The sequence below is a fragment of the Arachis ipaensis genome, chromosome B7, assembly GCF_059453495.1.
Source record: "Arachis ipaensis isolate K30076 ecotype BB chromosome B7, ASM5945349v1, whole genome shotgun sequence".
Classification (NCBI taxonomy): domain Eukaryota; kingdom Viridiplantae; phylum Streptophyta; class Magnoliopsida; order Fabales; family Fabaceae; genus Arachis; species Arachis ipaensis.
In genome coordinates, this window is record NC_142442.1 from 28,691,499 (window position 1) to 28,713,111 (window position 21,613).

Below are 21,613 nucleotides of genomic sequence, written 5' to 3' on the forward strand. Positions count from 1 at the left end.
CCAAACTCTAACCCTAATTTTATTTAAATTACACTATCCTAATTAATCTAAAAATTCCTAAATTAAAACACTAATCCTAACCCTAATTTCACTTTTTAACACACACCCCCAACTAAACCTAGCCCCCTCTCCAAATACAACCCAGCAGCAGCAAAAAGAAAGAAAGAAAGGGGAGAAGGGAGATAGCTCGGGAACGAAGAAGAGAAAAGACCACGCCGCATCCTGCTGCTTCGTCGCCGCCGCATCTTGCTGCCGTCGCCATCCATGTCGCATGCGAGAGAGCCATCGAGCTTGAGGGTGAAAGATGCGCATGAGAAAGGGAGGAGTCGCACTGCTGCCGCCGTCCAACCCGCCTCATCATTGTCGCCATTTTCGTCACCGCCTCAAGCTCCTCGCGCTTTGTCATCGTCGCAAGCTCGTCTCCCTTTGTCACAGTCGCAAGGTTTGTTACGCTCTATCACCGTCGCAAGCTCGTCTTCCTACTTCAGCCATCAACGCCTCCTTCGCTGTGAGTTGGTCTCTGAGCAAGTGAGTTTCGGCTTCGGTCCTGTTATTCTTCTTTCAATTTCATCCCTATAAATCATTAGTACATCTTGAATTTGTTGTTGAAAGTTAAGTTTGTTGTTGAAATTTTGATTTAGCTAATTTTGTTTTGCTGAATACTAGGGATTTAAAAATTATCATAGTTGAATTTATTGTTGCAAATTATGATTTGAGATGAATTTGTTGTCGTATGTTGAATTGTTGCTGAACATATCACTGAGCTTTCGTTTTTTGTTGCTGGATAACTTTATTGAATATTGAGTTAAATTTTGTTGTTGGATAACATCGCTGAGTTGAGCTGCATCAGAGTTGAGCAAAATTTTATGAATGGTTTGCTAAAGTAAATGATTTTCATAATGTACTTTAAATCTTTAAGGCTTATATCCGTTTTTCACTCCCTATTCATGTCCTGTTGAATAGAGTCTTGTAAACATTGAAGATGCCATATTGAGACAGTTTGATGATAAAGATATGACAATTGTTCTAGCAGCTTTATCAGTTGATGGCCTGGAAAATGTAATAGGTTCTTATAAGCTATTTGATGCACTGCAAAATGTGCTGAGGAGATGTAGTAGCCAGCTGCTGTCAGGTAATGTATCGCATATTTGACACAACTTAGTAAAATATAATTTTTAGATTTACTTTATCTGATATACTAACTACTATAACCTTGTTGGTTGTGATTATATATGAGACAGTAACTAGTTCTATATACACATGTAGAACACAATTGATAGATGGCGAGCATACATATTTTCATCCAGTCATATGTTTGGCAAAATAATCTGTTTCTGAATTTATTCTTGTCAGTGATGTTTGTTAAATGGTGGAGTCGTTTAGAGCTTTAAATGAGAAAATCTAAATCTATATACTTTGGCGATTGGTAATTGATTTTTCTCAAAATAATGCAACCAATTTTTGCTTTAGATACAACTTTTAATCTATACATACTCATAGTTAAACCCTTCTTTGGATTGTATACTTTATTATCATACAAAAACTATGACTTAATCAAAATTGAAATTGAAGAGAATAATTTATTAAGGGGATCAGATTCAACTCAGCCAAACATTGAGTTTAAGGCATGTATACTAATTATGAAAAAATATACTCGGGTAGTAATTTCATGTTAGGTATATTCTAATTCTGAAAAATATACATGGCGAAGCATTCCTCCTTCACTTGGATCGAACCATGTATTAAAAGATATCGAAGTAAGTACTGTTCAAAATTAGTAGTTAAATTAATAGTGGCTGATTGTTGTTGACTCTAACTTTACTGTTGATTTATTGGCCTTAAGCAAATCTGCTATAGAATCTAGCTTGTTAGCAGAAGGTTGCTTGTTCTTATTGTACTTAGCATATACTAGACTATATGTATGTATAGGTTTTGGCTAAGGTTTTCTTTTTATGTGGCTCAAAATCCTAGCAAATGCTCATTGCTGTTTAGTGGTTGAAACTTTAACGTTGATTGACTTATTAAACTTGTGTTGCATATTCATTACTCAACTGTACTGCATCATCAAAAGTATTTTTGCTTTGTTCTAATATGTTTATTTCTTTTGCTAGCAGGAGGACATGATGTGAAGAAAATATGTTCCATACACTACAACAAATTCGGGCTGAGACAACCCTTTAAAAACATTTCCTATAATAAGGAAAAGTGTTGTCTTTGATAAAAGGCAACACTTTCTGACAAAAAGTAACGCTTTTTGGGGGGGGGGTTGGCTATACGTCCATTACTGTATTAAAGGGAACCATTTTTTATGGCAACCTTAAAAAAACGTTGTCTTTTTGCAAATAAAGCAACTCCGCGAAAGAGTTGCCTTAGAGCACCCAAATCCAATGCTTTAGATGAGACGTTATGGCAACACTTTTTACGAGTTGTATTTTCTAATACTTAAAGCAACACTGAGTTTTTTAAGTTTCCTTTTCATATACCTAAAGCAACACTTGTGCAAATTTTTTCTAGTTGTTTTTTCATATACCTAAGGCAACCCTTGGCCAGATTTTTTTAAGTTGCCTTTTTCATATACCTAAAGCAACACTTGTCCAGATTTTTTTAAGTTGCTTTTTTTTATAGACCTAATGCAACACTTATGTAAGTTTATTTGCAGTTGTCTTTTTTTAATATCTAAAGCAACACCTTATTGAGTTTTTCTTATTAGGTTCTCTTTTTTAATATCTAAAATAAAATATTTTTATCTTTGTTATATTTATATGATATTTGAAGGATATATAACATCCATATTTGAATAAGATAATAATATATATTGCATATATATAGAAAGGTCTTTCAAGTGCCAATTAACATACTTGCTAAGTTACCAAGTCAAATAAATAATAAACATAAGTAAGCAAAATACATATTTTTTTTATGATAAACTTAAACAAAAAAGAAACTAAGTTGTCCACTTGAAACCAAAAAGACTTTGTGCTTCAGCATTGTGCCAAGAATTGCCTTTATGTCTTCAGAAAATTTCATCCAACAATAAGAAAGCTGCAGTCAAATTTAAATGAACAAAAAAATTATAGTCAAAACATCAGCTATACAATAACATGTATACTCAAGTGTTACAACAATTTAGTACACATACCTAATCATGATTTGGTATATGAGTCGATGGAGAAAAATTTCGAGGAACTAAATTTGGATCTTTTTTTCTGTATGGATGACCCAAAGAGAAGAAATTTTTTTATTAATAATCAAACTAAGCATACTATAAAATTTGATCTCTCTTTGGGCTTAGGATATATAATAGGTGAATTTGGTTGCTACATGGAAGATAAAAATTTCATCAAGTTTCTAAAGTTAAGAGTTCTGACGTGGATCAGCATTTCATTTTTTCTTTGGAAACCTACCACAACACATTGGTAGCTTAGTTAGGTTTGAGTGACAATTAACCACACAATCAGTAGTATGTATAACCAATCAACACTAGTATGTATCACCAATTAGCACCACATAATTAACCAATTTTTCATACCAAAATTTTAAACTTTATATAATATAAATTTTGCTCATGCACTAGTATTTGTTGGAGGATTCTAAGGTAGGTTATATGGCAAATCCAAACTAATCATAAGAAAAGAAAAGGTCCATTCATCATAAATCAGTTTTGCAATATTTACTACTTATTTATTAATTCTCTCATATACTTTCACCATCACATATTACAAGGTGATATCAATTTCAATATATCTTTTCTAGATTTTCACAATATTTATTTACATAACCAAATTTAATGCTACTAACCTAGCAGCATGCTATTAACCTAATAAAGCAAAAAATTCATAAATTATTAGTTTCAGATCTCTTTAAACTCAAACTCGGAAGCTAAAAATTCAGATATTCAATCCCCAAACCCCAAGGTAAAGGCAAACAAATAATCATATCATGGAAGAAATCCACATGGAAGACCTCAAAACAATCTCTTAAGATCAAGACATAAAACACACTAAATACACCAGACTACTATATTTAACATGATAAAGGAATTAGCTTTGCATAACTAATGTATACATCCAATTCATTAACAATATAAAAGGCAGAAAAATGCAGAAAAATATGTCCCACACATAATCATAATCAAAATTCAGAAAAATTCAGAAAATCCTAAGAAGCAACAATCAGAACCATGAAAACTTCAGAAAAATTGAAATAAAACCTCTAAAATCAAAATTATTAAGAAGCCCTAAAAATTAAGATTCAATGCATTCAGAAACTCATAATCAAAATGCAGAAAAATTCAGAAAACCCTAAGAAGCAACAATTAGTACTATGAAAACTTCAGAAAAATTGAAATAAAATCCCTAAAATCAGAATTATTAAGAAGTCCCAAAAATTAAGATTCAATGCATTCAGAAACTCATAATCAAAATGCAGAAAAATTCAGAAAACCCGAAGAAGCAACAATCAGAACCATGAAAACTTCAGAAAAATGGAAATAAAACCCCTAAAATCAGAATTATTAAGAAACCCCAAAAATTAAGAGTCAATGCATTCAGAAATTCATAATCAAAATGCAGAAAAATTTAGAAAACCCTAAGAAGCAACAATCAGAACCATGAAAACTTCAGAAAAATTGAAATAAAACCCCTAAAATCAGAATTATTAAGAATCCCCAAAAATTAAGATTCAATGCATTCAAAAATTCTATTTTCATACTAAAATTCAGAACATTCCCAATCTTCATTCACAATCAATGCATTCAGAAATTTTATTCCATAGTAAAATTTAGAAGCTTTCTTACTAATAAGTAGAGGAGGAGGAGGGGGGTTATAGCTGCGTGTAGTGTTGTGAGAGCTTGCAAAGAGGAGAAGGTGAGACAGGGGAAGAAGAGGAAGCAGGAGAAGGAGAGGGGTTTCTCGAAGAAGACAGTGTACCTAGAGCAGAGACAGGAAGAGGAGGAGCCCGTGGAGCAGTGTGTAACACCCTAAGTTATATCATATCTTTGAAGGTCTTTAAATAAGGTGCCACACTCGATAGAGAAAGAGAATGAACTTAATCATTATGCAAGGAAGGAGGAAGTGCGCGTGAAAAGGAAAATGAGTAGTACTAAAACGATAATAAATATGAAATAATAACTTATCCATGAGTATGGTTCAAACTAAAATGCTTAGAGGAAATTAAACAAAGAAAAAGAAACTAATACGTCCTAACTAATTTCGTCGAAGAGGCTCCCATACTTGTGTCATATCATATCCTTGATCAGGACCCTTCAGTTATTCACGAATCGAGGTACCAGTGGTTTTTCTCCAACACCTTTTCGCGCAGTGAAGATCCGGTTCCGTTGTATGGGATGAACTAAGACTCGACGGAGTACCGAAGTGGGAGAATGGGGTACGTATTTCACCCTCGGACTTCCGCAAGGGTTCAACTCCTCCTCTGGATTCTCCTCCATGGTGTCTTCCTCCTGGCCAGGGTTGTTGGACTCCTCTTCCTCCGTCTCGGAATCTCATTCGAGATGCATCACCTCAGATGACCGTTTCTTGAATGCTGAAGCGTTCTTATCTAGGAAGGTTATGACGGGAAGCAGGGGTTCTCTTACCACGAACTTTCGACCTAAGTAGATAGTTTGGAGCACGGTAGTAGTGGTCGTAACTACCCACGCGTGCTTCAAGGGGTCATACTCAGAAGTTACCTTCGGGGACACTGCGTCGTCTCTATCCGCTGTGCCATGTTCCTCTGGAGACAGTATGGGAAAAGAAAAGGGATGAGAACCTAAAGTCTCAGTAGGAGTGCTATGCAACACCTCCATATCTATCTCCAGCCTACGTGCGGGATTTTAAAAAGGGTCGTACGATATGGCATGTAATATGAACCTCTTATAAAGCGTAAAACATATAGGTAAAAAGGAAAGAACATAGAAAAAAATAGAAGAATAACATCTTTTGTAACCTCAACATAATCATACATAAATCTAAAACATAATAAAAATCAAACTTTCATTTATACTTTCTCCTTTCTTAACTTATAACTTTCATGGAAGGTATTGAGCTCAAACCGGTATAAAATGAGAGTCCCCTTCCCTTACCGAAGGTTCTTATCTCGAATGTCTTGGCGATCACCTTCCTTTATCGAAGGATCATCTCGATCGATCACCCTCCCTTACCGAGGGATCATCCCGATTTCTTGTCTTTGGGGGTCACCTTCCCTTACCGAAGGATCATTTCCTCAGTTTAATTTACAATTAGGATTGTTTAGGCATGCACAAGAAGAGATTTATGCAAGAATAGATCATGGAAGAATAGATAATGCAAGAGGGGGAAAACATATACCATGATAAAATGAGCATGTTGAATAAGATGTTATAAGAAAATGCGTACTCTCGACCCTAGAGGGATATTAATAATATAATATATTAAATATCATATAAATGTACATTCAAAAAAAAATAGGATATTTTAAATAGTTGAATAAAATATTTATAAGAGGGCATATACTCTTAACTCAAAGAAATATTATTAATCCAATGGTATAAAAGTCAATATAATTTCACGTAATAAAATAGGAGATATTAATTAGTTGAATAAAATAATTTATAAGGAAACATGTACTCTTGACCCTAAGAAGATATTAATGATATAATGTATAAAATATAATCTAAGTGCATATAGTAAGAAAGGGGGTATTTGAAATACTTGAATAAGATGTTATAAGAAGCATGTACCCTTGACCTTAAATTAAAAGAGTAATAATGATATAATGATATAAGAGGTCATTTAGTTGCACATAATAGAACATGGTACATTGAACAAGACACAAAAAGGAGCATGTATTCTCAACATTAAATGGATAATAATAATGTAATGGTATCAAAGGTCATGTAATGGCACATAGTAAAATTAGGGTATGTTAAATAATTAAATAAAACGTTATAAAAGGGCATGTACTCTCAATATTAAAGGAATAATAATTAAAAGGTCATGTAAATGCACATAGAAAAATATGGGATATATATATTAATGGATCAAGAGGGCATGATTGACATAGTAGATAATCATGATTAATGTGGATGAAAGATGAGTGAAGGATAATTAATGTCATAAGATACATGAAACATGCATGGTTGGAAGGAAATAAAATAGAGCATACTACATACCAACATAAATTTAAGAAAAGCATAATTCTCTACTCTTTTTCTAACGCTTCTTTATTACCTATGAGCTTGCCTCTTGTGTTTGCACACAGAATATATTTTGTAGAGAGAGAAGGGAGAGGATTAGTATTTGAGAGAAGTGATTTTCTACCTATAGGTGCACCCTTTTTTATATATATTTGGTGATAGGGTGGTTGGGATAATTTTAAATTCAAACGGAGGGCGGTTACTAGATTCCTATCCATATTTCAAAATTCTAAGCACATCTCCTAACTGATTTTCAAATTTTGAATTTAATTTTATTTCTAGAAGGGGTGAAGGGAGGTTGTTACATTACCACCCCCATAAAAAAAGAATTTGTCCCCAAATTCTACATCCTAAATTATTCAATAAAGGTCATTAGTAAGATGCATGGTGATTTGGACATGGGTAAGCTAATCTTACTAGTAGCGGAGAGAGATATGAACGAATGAGAAGCACCAGTATCATCTAGAATAGTTAAAGGAACTCCATTAATTGTGCATTTACCCTCGATTCGATCTTCTGACTCGTGGGCTTTCTCGCTGCTGAGGGCAAAGACTCGCCCCTGACGCTATGGTGGATTGGCAGGGGTGGGGGGACTACTGGGCATTCCCTGGCGATATGCCTCGGCTGAAAACACTGGAAGCAAACATTTTGTCCGGCAAGGCACCTACCCCTATGTTGCTTCCCACATGAAGCACACTCCTTGAGTTCGGTGGTCTTTGGTGAGGCATGAGTGGGAGTTTCCTGGCGATCCGTGCCCTGTTGAGGTTGCCTTCCTGTAGGTTTTTCAAGAAAGGCCTTCTTCTACGGTGGCTGCTGAGATGATTCTTGATTCAGTTGCCTTTTCTTGAAAGCCTCGCTTCTTTCCGACGCTAGTTTTTTGGTGCACTCCTCGATCACCTGGCACTTGCTAACGAGGGAGGAGAACTCTCGGATTTCCAGTGGGGCTATTGCAGTTAGGACTTCTGCCCTGAGCCCTCCTTGGTGCTTCATACACTTCCACTTTTCATCTGGATTAGCCTTATACATGACGGAAAATTTGCAGAGTCTCTCAAACTTCTCTGTGTACTCTGCAATACTCATCCTATCTTGCCTCAGCTGAAGAAACTCCATCTCCTTGGACTCTCGAACTGAAAAGGGAAAGTACTTCTTGTAGAAAGCTTCTTTGAAGGTGGCCCAACTGATATCTGTTCCAGCATCCTCCAACAATCGTCTTGCTCCATCCCACCAAAACTCGACATTAGCTTTGAGCATGAAGGTAGCGTAGCTCACTTGCTGCTCCTTAGTGCATGGAAAGATTGTGAATACCTTTTCCATTTCTGCCAGCCATTCTTCTGCTGTATCAGGGTCGAGGGCTCTACGGAACTCAGGCGGACCAATCTTTTTGAAGTCAGCAAAAGTTGTACGAGTCTGCTCCATGTCCAGCCTGAGAAGATTAGAATCCCTGTCCCCAGTGGACAGTTGTTGGGCCATCAGAGTGGTGGCTTGGGCCTGTTCCTTCATTTCCTTGGCCATCTCCTTCATGTGCTTTGCTAGATTTGAGGAGCTCGAGCCCGAGCCACGTGGGCGTCCACGGCTTGCCATAGGTTTCCTGTTCAAGGATAACCATAGGGAGAAGTTTTATTAGTCGTACCTCCTAAGATAGGATCCCTAGGATCGACTTTGCTCTAATACCAATAATGTAACACCCTAAGTTATATCATATCTTTGAAGGTCTTTAAATAAGGTGCCACACTCGATAGAGAAAGAGAATGAACTTAATCTTTATGTAAGGAATGAGGAAGTGCGCGTGAAAAGGAAAACAAGTAGTACTAAAACGATAAGAAATATGAAATAATAACTTATCCATGAGTACGGTTCAAAATAAAATGCTTAGAGAAAATTAAACAAAGAAAAAGAAACTAATACGTCATAACTAATTTCGTCGAAGAGGCTCCCATACTTGTGTCCTATCCTATCCTTGATCAGGACCCTTCAGTTATTCACAAATCGAGGTACCAGTGATTTTCCTCCAACACCTTTTCGCGCAGTGAAGATCCGATTCCATTGTGTGGGATGAACTAAGACTTGACGGAGTGCCGAAGTGGGGGAATGGCGTACGTATTTCACCCTCGGACTTCCGCAAGGGTTCAACTCCTCCTCTGGATTCTCCTCCATGGTATCTTCCTCCTGGCCAGGGTTGTTGGACTTTTCTTCCTCCGTCTCGGAATCTCATTCGAGATGCATCACCTCAGATGGCTGTTTCTTGAATGCTGAAGCATTTTTATCTAGGAAGGTTACGACGGGCAGCTGGGGTTCTCTTTCCACGAACTTTCGACCTAAGTAGATAGTTTGGAGCACGGTAGTAGTGGTCGTAACTACCCACGCGTGCTTCAAGGGGTCATACTCAGAAGTTACCTTCGGGGGGCACTACGTCGTCTCTATCCGCTGTGCCATGTTCCTCTGGAGATAGTATGGGAAAAGAAAAGGGATGAGAACCTAAAGTCTCAGTAGGAGTGCTATGCGACACCTCCATATCTATCTCCAACCCACGTGCGGGATTTTAAAAAGGGTAGTACGATATGGCATGTAATATGAACCTCTTATAAAGCGTAAAACATATAGGTAAAAAGGAAAGAACATAGAAAAAAATAGAAGAATAACATCTTATGTAACCTCAACATAATCATATATAAATCTAAAACATAATAAAAATCAAACTTTCATTTATACTTTCTCCTTTCTTAACTTATAACTTTCATGGAAGGTATTGAGCTCAAACCGGTATAAGATGAGAGTCCCCTTCAAGGTTCTTATCTCGAATGTCTTGGCGATCACCTTCCCTTATCGAAGGATCATCTCGATCGATCACCCTCCCTTACCGAGGGATCATCCCGATATCTTGTCTTTGGGGGTCACCTTCCCTTACAGAAGAATAATTTCCTCAGTTCAATTTATAATTAGGGTTGTTTAGGCATGCACAAGAAGAGATTTATGCAAGAATAGATCATGCAAGAGGGAGAAAACATATACCATGATAAAATGAACATGTTGAATAAGATGTTATAAGAAAGTACGTACTCTCGACCCTAGAGGGATATTAATAATATAATGTATTAAATATCATATAAATGTACATTCTAAAAAAAATAGGATATTTTAAATAGTTGAATAAAATATTTATAAGAGGGCATGTACTCTTAACTCAAAGAAATATTATTAATCCAATGGTATAAAAGTCAATATAATTTCACGTAATAAAATAGGGAATATTAATTGGTTGAATAAAATAATTTATAAGAAACATGTACTCTTGACCCTAAGAAGATATTAATAATATAATGTATAAAATATAATCTAAGTGCATATAGTAAGAAAGGGGGTATTTGAAATACTTGAATAAGATATTATAAGAAGTATGTACCCTTGACCTTAAATTAAAAGAGTAATAATGATATAATGATATAAGAGGTCATTTAGTTGCACATAATAAAACATGGTACATTGAACAAGACACAAAAAGGAGCATATATTCTCAACATTAAAGAGATAATAATAATGTAATGGTATCAAAGGTCATGTAAGGGCACATAGTAAAATTAGGGCATGTTAAATAATTAAATAAAACGTTATAAAAGGGCATGTACTCTCAACATTAAAGGAATAATAATTAAAAGGTCATGTAAATGCACATAGAAAAATATGGGATATATATTAATGGATCAAGAGGGCATGATTGACATAGTAGATAATCATGATTAATGTGGATGAAAGATGAGTGAAGGATAATTAATGTCATAAGATACATGAAACATGCATGGATGGAAGGAAATAAAATAGAACATACTACATGACAACATAAATTTAAGAAAAGCATAATTCCCTACTCTTTTTCTAACGATTCTTTATTGCCTATGAGCTTGCCTCTTGTGTTTGCACACAGAATATATTTTTGTAGAGAGAAAAGGGAGAGGATTAGTATTTGAGAGAAGTGATTTTCTACCTATATGTGCACCCCTATTTATATACATTTGGTGATAGGGTGGTTGGGATAATTTTAAATTCAAATGGACGGTGGTTACTAGATTCCTATCCATATTTCAAAATTCTATGCCCATCTCCTAACTGATTTTCAAATTTCGAATTTAATTTTGTTCTTAGAAGGAGTGAAGGGAGGTTGTTACACAGCGTGCGTGGAGGAGAGCATAGCACCGCCGCCCGTGGAGGAAAGCATCGCGCCGATGCCCGTGGAGGAGAGCAACGCGTAGAGAAGCCCGTGGAGGAGAGCAACGTGCCGATGACCGTGGAAGGGAGCACCGCGCTGTCACCATTTGGGGTGGACAGCACTGCGATTGAGAGCTGCGGTCGTTGTGGAGGAGAGCCGCGATCGGTGGAGGGTGTGTGGCCGTCTGGTTCGTTTCAAATGTTAGGGTTACGGTATAGTGATGAAGTGATGAAGCTAAGTGATGAAGCAAGTGATAAACTAATGAAGCAATTATGTCTTTTCTTTCTTTTTTTTCTAAGTTATTTGATTGAAAAATAATTGGTGGGAATATGAAAAGTTTTCTTCTAAAATTTGTAACTGTGAATAATTTTAGGCAACTTTTTATAAATATTATTTATTCAATTTTTTTATAACCTTTATAAAATGTTGTATTTTTATTTAAAAATGTTGCCTTAAATATTTTATATTGTAACATTTTTTTAGTGTTGTTTTAGATATCAAAGGCAATAATTTTTGTGGGTCGCCAAAAATTTTGTTATCTTAGCCTTATTCAAAAGCAACTCGTCAAAAATGTTGTCTTTTTCTATCTAAGGCAACTTTTGTTAAATGTTTCTTCGAATAAGGGTTACCTTAGGCCAAAAATATTGTAGTGATACAAATATGGGATGGGTCTTATAACGACTTTAGTTATCTAAATGTAATCTTTTGATGTGTTCTGTAATTTTTAAAAAGAGACTTTACCCGATATTACATGTAATGGATAAATTACACTCTATTTTGATTTGTGTTGTTTGGACTAAAAATATATCTAGCTTATAATGTAACTTTTATTATTTAGATGTCTTGAATTTCTCATTTTTAGATTTGTTTTGTGATTATCATCATTTTGGGATATAATTATGCTTTAAAAAAAATTAAATCTCATAAAACAAAATAAGCTATGGTCACAGTTTTAAGGTGGGGTGACCATAGATAAGCTATGGTCACAGTAAAAACCGTGACCATAGATAAGGCTATGGTCACGGTTTTAAGGAGGGGTGACCATAGAGGCTATGGTCACGATTTAGATAAGGCTATGGTCATGGTTTTAAGGTGGAGTAACCAGAGAGGCTACCGTGACCATAGATAAGGCTATTATCATGGTTTTAAGGTGGGGTGACCATAGAGGCTATGGTCACGGTTTTAAGTAGGGTGACCATAGAAGCCATGGTCATGGATAGATTAGGCTATGGTCACAGTTTTAATAAAGGGGTAACCATAGAGCAACCTATGGTCACGGTTTTTATGCGTGACCATAGATTAACCTATAGTCACGGTAAAAAAATGTGGACTAAAGGTCTTTGGCCATGACAGAATAGGTAAAAAATTATGACCATAGGTAAAAAATTATGACCATAAACTTATGGTCACCCTTTTCACTAGCTATGGTCACAGTTTTTTACCGTGACCATAAACCTTTTTTTATAGTGGTATGAATATTTTCACAAGATTGAATTAAGATAAATTCAGGATAATTATGCTTAAACATATTCCCGAATGATTTTTCCTTCCTTTAATATACTTTTTCTGGTAAAAGAGGCAGAGGAGGATGTTCTTTTAGAGGAGGCAAATTCAATTCATCTAACTCATCATGGCCTTAAGGTCAAGTGTGTGGTAGGATAAGACATACTACTTTTTCAGGTTTTCACATCTTTGATCAACAATTTCAACACCCTACAGCCACAACTCAAAATTCATTTTCTCTCCACAAATCCCACATTCATTTTCTTATCATAATCCAAGGGTCTGTTTGGCTACTCCATCCACTCATTTTGATTCATCCTGATGCCAAACATAGGTGTCGTCACCATATAACCTCAAACCTAAATAATCTTCTAGCACTATTCAGAATATCAAGGCATGATCAACTATTTTTAGATAACAACATAAGGAATATGATTTCTAAATGTGGTTTCTCTTATCTTTTGGATTTTGATACACACAAAAAATTCCTTCTTAATAAATTGTTGTTACTTCTTGATATTACAAGAATTATGGTAAATGTCCATAAATTTGCTTCGGATATTATCTATTTTTTAAATTTTATTTTGATGTTTGTTAGTGAAATTCTGATCACTAATGATATACTACTCCAAAAAACTTTTAGGAATGGAGTATGCACTTTGATAGTGCTATTGTGCTTCAATCTGACTTAACTCATACAACACTTACTCTTTGTGGCATAGACATTTAGGTATTGTGCATCTAAAACTATAATGATTGTTTTGAACAATTGTAAAGTTGTTGCTCCTTCAAGAATAATAAATATTGGTATTTTATGAATAATGTTGCCAAGCTAAAATGATCTTGTTACCTTTCAAAAGGTTCTCTATGGACTAGAAAATGGGAGTTGAATCTATGGCCTCTTTTAACTTATACACTTTCACTTCCAACTAGATTTAAAACAGAGTTGTTGTTGAGTCTGTAATATTGATTATGCAGGAGACAATTTTATTTTATCTCTTAATGATTGATCAGTAACAGAGCAAACAAGTTATGTTTGAATACACTGAGTTGCTGTGACGTCTACAAGATTGATTATGTAGGAGACAATTTTATTTTGTCTCATATCGAATGAAAACAGAAACAAAGTAGAGAAGAGTAAATGACACAACTATGAATCCTGGTTCAACCACCATGTGCAATGTGACCTACATCTAGTCTCCACCCCAACTGTGGTGGAATTTCCACTATCTTTCTCAAAGATTACAAACTCCAATTCCCAAGGATTCTACCCAATCATATCAGGAACTAACCAAATTTCTACCCAAACTTGATTAGGTTAAGTTCACTTCCTAGACTCTCGAGACTAAGTGCTCACCCAACTGAGTAAGAAAAATCTCTCAAATTCATGAATACAAAATAGAAACAATTTACAAAAGAGTTTGACATAATTTTTGGCTTTTTTCAAGATTACTCTCTTTACCTTTTCTCTTAATGACTTTTACTAATACCTCATATTTTTCCTTTTTTTCATTTATTTAAATAAAAAAAAGATAAAACTGAAGAATAGAAAATTTAATGTGAAACTATGAAGGAGAAGAAGGTTTAGCTCGAAAGCTATGAAGACCCAATAGTGGGCTCACTCTCCTTGCTTCAATTTTTGGCCATTTACCCTTTTATGCAGGAGTGAAATTTCCAAAATTTGAGTTTGGTTGAACACATTTGACTTTGTTCTTCTTCCCCATAAATTAGATCAAAGATGTAGAGAAGAGATGGGACAGCAGAAGTATTTTCATAGACAGTAGAGTTGGCTTGGATCCTAACCTAGCTGCTTCTCTTTCTTCCTTTTTTCTTTGACTTTAAAGATCTGAATCATTGATCTATTTTTTGGCCCCAAGTTTCAATTGTAACCTTTGATTTACAGCAGAGTAAAACAACCTCCATTTTTTTTCTTATCCGAAAATGTGCATGCAGTTGGAAGATGGTAGCTTCAACAGGCTATAATGGTTGCACAAATATGGCAACTTTTTTCTTTGATTTACCTCTGAACTAAATCTGATTTGATTTTTCTCTTTTGGCTCCAATCTTTGACTTTTTTCTCTTTTTCCTTTTTAGTGCATGAATTTGTTGATCCACTTTTTTTACTTTGTTTGAATCCAATCTAAACAAATCTTTTTGCTTGTGAAACTTCTTTTCATCTTTGATTTAAGGTTAGTCACATGAGTTATAGTCAGAAGAAAAAAGTGATTACTTAGTTAAAGAGTTGAACACTTTAGTTATGGATCAGAGAAGAGAATATATAAGTGCTGCCAAAAAAGTTTTAAGCTTGTTTTAAACATTTTATTTTTCTGAATAATAAATACACACATTATACAATTTTTAGACTTTCAACCCAAACTACTAATATTTGTCATTATCAAATTATTATTGTTTTTCTTCAAACTTAACACTTTCAAATTGAATTATTTTAATTTCAATGCTCCACTAGACATGATATATTCTGATTTATGGAGGTCTACCCCGATTACATAATTTCATGGTTTCGTTATTATATCTCTTTTATATATATGCATAATATACTTATAGCATATAACATCCCAAACTTTTCAAGCATTGGAGCAATTCAAAAATGAAATTGAGAAGCATAAATACGGTTTTAAAAATAAAGAGAAAGTATGGAGAGACAATAAATTTAGTATACAATGTGTACAATAGGGATAAAATTGAAATTATAATTAGTTAATAATTAATTTCTAATCATTTTAAATTTTAAATTTTAAATAAATAAGGATTTGGTTATGAGAAAGTTACGAATTCCTCTATTTTATGCATACGTTGATTCGGAATTGGACCTCCACGAAGAACTCTAGAAATTGAAGATCCTCACCGGAGCCCCTGAACTCTACCCTGACCTTGTTGCACTCAACGTCATCCCCTCCATCGTCGACCTCCTCAACCACGACAACACTAACATCGCCATTGACGTCGTTCAGCTCCTCCAGGACCTCACTGACGAGGATGTCCTCGACAACAACGATGAACCGGCTAAAGTTTTAGTTGATGCTTTGATAGAGAACAGTGTTCTCGAGCTCCTGGTGCAGATTCTCCACCGACTTAACAATTCTGATCCTGACGACTTTGCTACAGTTTACGCGACGCTCGCAATGATAGAATCTGATCGAAGTGAAGCCAGCAATGACAGAGTTAGCTTGCGAGAAGACGAAGCTGATGAAGTGGCTGCTCGGAAAGATTAAGGTATAATTATTACAGTGAAATTAAATCAACGAACTCCGTAATTGGATGTTTAATTCACTAGGTATGTAGATAGGGGTGGCAGTGGGGCGGGTAGGGGCGGGTTTTTGCCCTACCCGACCCCGCCCCGCCGTCCTTGCACTCCACTACTACCCGCCCCACCCCTACCCGCGGGTAGTAGGCTGCTCTACCCTAACCCGCCCCGCCCCTATAAAAATTAAATAACATTCTAATTTTTACATATTCATATATAAATTAAGATAAAAACTTAAAATTCATAACTAAATTAAAATACAAACATAAGATTCATACAATGTCAAATAACTTGAAATTAAAAAAAGATTAATGTTTAATCACTACAAATTTAACAGCATAATAAAGAAATTGCATCAAAAGAGTCTTCAATCATTATTCTTGTTCTTCCACCATTTAACAAACCTACATTAAAAACACAACATATAAACTAGTTAAGTTAAGCATTATGATTAGTAAACAGTAAACACAAAGTTTTACCAAATAACTTGGTACCATGTTTTAAAAAAAAAAGTTGAAATAATTTTTCAGAAATAAAAGCAATACCATTGAGAAGAAAACAACACCAAATTAAAATTCCAAAGTAAAGGTAACAAAAATAGAAGCAGCCAACACTTATTTCAGAATTGAACAATTTGCATAGGTATAGTTTCCATGGTCAACCAACAAAATAACTCTAATGATGATGCAAATTAAAAATTACTATATAACTATGTAAAAATATTTACTCTAAAGGATAAAAAATTACTATATTACAGGAGTGCATAATTGATAAAAGGATAAAAAATTACAATGTTGAAAATCTGTACAAACCTTAAGGGCATTTCTTTCTTCTCTCAAGGAATTCAATTCTTTATCTGATTCCACAGTCAATTCTTTGTACTTTGCTACTTCTGCTATTAAATCCTTTACTTGCTTCTGTTGACAAGCACGGTCATCTCTGATTTGTTTTAACTCCTCACGAAGGCATTTTAGTTCATTTGCTAATTTTTCTTTCTCATTTAGAGCTTCACTCTGTGAAGCCTGAAAAAGCACGTAACAGCATAATGCTCCAAATCAAAAGTATTTCCGATTTTCACAATAATATTTTACGACATGTTAGGAATCAGAGTACAAGTTGAATTCCAGTGCCATCACGAAGAACTGCATTAGCAGGTGAAAAAAAAGAAAGAAAAAACTTACTCGTGTGCCTCTAGTTCAGAGGGCTTTCCACTTGTGGACCCTTGAGCGCCATTGCTAAGGTTTCTCCACTTATCCTGAATTACGACAAAAGAATAAAAATTAAAAACCCTAAATTGATATTAGACGCAAAATTCAGAATCACATCACCAACAACCCCAACTCAGAACACCAACTTTGGCCACACATCAAAGTCAGAATAAAATCAAAATTAAAACAGAACACCATGAGCATATTTTCTTAACAAAAAAAACAGAACACTATGAGCCAAAACAACTTCTACATATAACCAATCAACAAAGAAGCTAAAACAACTTCAATTTTTCAAGCTTTATTCCAACTAAGTCTGAGAAATTGAACCAACAAACATACTGTTCCTGTTATCACCCAAAAAACAAAAGAGCTTCTTCTTGTCTATTCTCATCATACATCCAAAATTAGCCAGAGATTAAACATATCAAATCATTCAAAAAAAAAAAGAAAGGCTGGGATAGGGGCAAGAACAGTACCGATGCTCGATGGGGGGAGAATCTGGTGGAGGTCACGCATTTGGGGACCAGAAGAGGCGCGGACGAGGCTCTATTCCAATGCAGAGGAGGCACGGGGGTGGCTCGTCTAGTGCGCGACGTGGAGGCCGGAGAGAGCGCAGAGGATATGGGACTAAGAGGCGGCGCGGAGGAGGAGCGACAGGCGGCTTGAACCTTGAAGGAGACGCGGAAGAGACAACGAGGGTTGGGACTGGGAGAGTGGGAGTTCAGTGACGGTGGGTGAGAATCAGAAGTGAGAACCTTAACCTACTAACCCTAATTGTTAAAAAGTTATATATATATATATATATATGTACTCCTGGGCGGGTAGGGGCGGGTTTACCCTGAACCCGACCCCGCCCCGCCCCGCTCATCAAACCCGCCACGGTTCAGACCCGCCCCGCACCGGGTCGGGTTTAAACCCGCCCCGAGTTGGTAGGGGCGGGGCGGGTACCCGCGGGTACGGGTACTGCTGCCATCCTTATATGTAGATGGTTATTTTAATTCTTAATTGGATGGTTATTATGTTTGATCCATTTTAAATATATACAATTAACAAATATTAGATAGTCATTTCACTACGTAGTCAGATGATTATGGCCGGTGAAGGAGCTTCTAACGCCGGAGAGGTGGGATGATTGATGAGGGTGGGATAGTAGACGGTTTGGGGAGGGTGTTTGGGTAAATTCCTTTGATATATTAGAGTTAAAATGGTTAATTTTTTGAAATAACTGTTTGATTTTTTTTTCTTATATTGGGTCAAATTTAAAACCTATTGTACACATTGTCAAGATTCTTCATTATCTCCCGTGAAATTCAAAAATAAAAGCCTTTCAAATAGGTCATGGTAAGAAAATTTTCTCTCATACCTTTACTTAATATCTTGATGAACAAAGCATTGCTCATCCTTTCTCTTACCCCTAACTCATCAACAAAATCGAAGGATTGAGTGAAAATATCATATTACTGAAACCAATTTAGCAATGCATGTTAGCAACTGCTTCTTCATCTTTAATACTGGGATGATACATTCTTATCCATTGTTTTCCTCATCAACAGGTTACCTCACCAAATACTAATCTCATGGCATTACAAAAATAATCACTTTTAGCAGTTATTTATTTTGTTTTTAGCGGTAATAAAAATAGCCGCTAATACATTTATCGGTAATTAGACATTAGCCGTCTTATACTTCGTCGCTAAAAGGTTTTAGTGGCCATTATAACATTTGCCAGTAAAGACTATTTTAATGGCTGCATAAACTATATAACTTTTAACGGCCATTTTCATGGCAATTTATATGGCCACTAAAAGCAATTCTAAGATTGCAATGTTATTCACTTTTAGTTGCCATTACTATTGCTACTAAAATTCATTTTATCGGCAATTTATATGGCCATTAAAAAATTCTTAAATTGTAATATTATTTACTTTTAACTGCCACTATTATTGCCGCTAAAATCTTAAAAGACGTTTTTTTAGTTATACTCACTTTATTATTATATTTCTACATAACTTTATTATTATTATTATTATAAATCTTATTAATAAAAAAACAAATATTACGTTTGAAATGTATTTATTCTTTTTAAGTAATACTTATCTGCTCCGCTCTTGCACTATTAAATTACATTCATTTAGCTTAATTGTGTTTTGGCAATGAAAATGTAATATAAGAATCTTTGAGAGGTATCCTATGGAAGTAGCAGAGAGTTATAGGATGTAGGGTTAAGAAAACTTGATCCGGAAACACATTATCATATTTATAGGTGAGCAGTCAGTACAGAAAATGCAATATCCTGAAATGCATGCCACTTCGGCAAAGTACATCCATTCAGTACAGAAAATGAAATACTACTGTTGTTCTTTCTATATTTATCCATCTGAATCAAATGTGTGTAGCAGATAGAGACAAACTCAAATATGTCTGTGTATTATGCGATGTCATCCGAACATAAAAAAAACATTAGTAGCCACACAAACTATACTTGTTAAAATACTTTGTTGATTGAAATTCATCTCCTAAATTTCTTTATCAAACTTTTACTTGCTTACTTGATTCTCCTGAAAATGAACAAAAACCTATTAATATAAGATATAAAAATATTTATCATTTAGTGCTGGATTCAACAAACAATAATAGATGAAACTATAATCTTTCAAGAAAATATATAAGGTAACCAATCTCTAACATAGATAAATTAAAATATATAAGATAATTAAAATGGATAAATTAAAAATATATCAGCATCGGACATAAAAAATTAGGAAAGAAGATAACCAATTTCTAACATAGGTAAATAGAAAAGTTAGTTAATTATCACTGACCTTAAAATTGACAAAAATTTGAATTGTGACTGCTCAACTTTGGTATAAGCTATAGGTACAATAGCTGGTTTTTCTTTTTAATTAAGTTGGGAATTTTTTTTCATTTCTTTTTTCAATCTACAAATAATTAAATCAAGCAAGTTAAGACATGATTAAATAAGAAAATGGTTCAAGACTCAGCAAAAACTAGGAATATTAAGTGTGGTTAAAGAGGAATTGCTATTTCTATACCAACTTCGTAAAATTTACTGATGCAGTTAGTTTTTAAATGGTAATGACTAAAGCAAGTTTCTGCTGTTCAAATCTACTAGAGTACCAATAAATGAAGTACGTGTTTGGACTCTAAAGTTTACTTTGCGTGATAAAACAAAATGTTGGAAAGATTTTTCTGCTTAATTATGTTATATACATTATTATTAGAAAACGGGATATGATGTCCAAAGAAAACAATTAGAGATAAGCAATAACAAGATTTAGACACATACCATATTTACAGAACGAGGAGTGCGGCTCATGTTGATCTGATCTCTATTGTCACGTTTGTAAATTAAAAAGCTAACATTAAAAATATTTTTATTCGAATTTAGAAAGTCAAAAGCTGCAAAAACAACATTAAATTAGTATTGTTTTCCATAGATTAAATAAATTTAAACATAATGGTATATTAAGTACCTCCACTGATAGGATTCTTGTGTAACTTGTAATCTGTTGTATCATCATCACGATCTTCAAGTTGTAGCTCATCCCATATATCAGAAAAACTATTGCGCCATAAGGTAAAAGCCTGAGTACAATTCACCTTAACATCTAAAAAAATTAAACTTTTAATTAGTGATAAAAGCTCAAGGCATCTGATTCAAGCCATGGATATTTAACAGAGTAAGAAAAGAGTGTTTATCAAGGTTTTCAATGCAACATGCTCAAATAATAGTAAGAGAAATATTATAAGAAACATGTCATGTTCTATAGTTCAGTACCTGGGATCATTTTGGAGTCTCCCTCGTTGAAGTTAAAGGAGAAACTAGAGTTCACCTTACATTGATCTTGTTGTTCTATAGTTCAGTAACTTTGTAAAAAAATATTTTATTAATTTTTTTTTTAAAATATTCTTAATAATCACTTGGTTTGGTTGAATGCAGCAAGCAATATCTGACTAGTGACTCTCTTGAAAGCAACTAGGAAACCACATTATGAGCTTATCTCATCTCCAAATTAAATAATTCACTTATATATTTCTCTTTTTGTTATTTTCTCTTGCTGATCAATACATTAATGGCCACTTACTAATTTTCAGATTAATGATTGTACAATAGATACTATATAACTACTTTATGATTGCATAAATTTTAAACCTGAGTCTGGTTTTGGAGTTGACCCAGCCTGAATTTCTGGAACGAAACCAAATTAAAATGATATATTACAGATTACAGCACTTCTAAA

General features: G+C 34.6%; 2 protein-coding genes across 2 annotated transcripts; one reads left to right on the forward strand and one right to left on the reverse strand.

Moving 5' to 3' along the window:
• The first annotated feature begins 264 nt into the window (after positions 1 to 264).
• Positions 265 to 2,218, forward strand: LOC107608333 (uncharacterized). The gene is made up of 3 exons (XM_016310152.3): positions 265 to 528; positions 964 to 1,132; positions 2,115 to 2,218. The coding sequence occupies exons 1-3, from the start codon at positions 265 to 267 to the stop codon at positions 2,216 to 2,218; spliced, it is 537 nt and encodes a 178-aa protein (XP_016165638.1).
• Positions 2,219 to 19,698: 17,480 nt separating this feature from the next.
• On the reverse strand, positions 19,699 to 21,211 carry LOC107606971 (ABC transporter A family member 8-like). The gene is made up of 4 exons (XM_021106687.2): positions 21,151 to 21,211; positions 20,846 to 20,980; positions 20,659 to 20,771; positions 19,699 to 19,909 (listed from the first exon to the last, which is right to left on the reverse strand). The coding sequence occupies exons 1-4, from the start codon at positions 21,158 to 21,160 to the stop codon at positions 19,889 to 19,891; spliced, it is 279 nt and encodes a 92-aa protein (XP_020962346.2). The 5' UTR covers positions 21,161 to 21,211; the 3' UTR covers positions 19,699 to 19,888.
• Between the last annotated feature and the right edge of the window lie 402 nt (positions 21,212 to 21,613).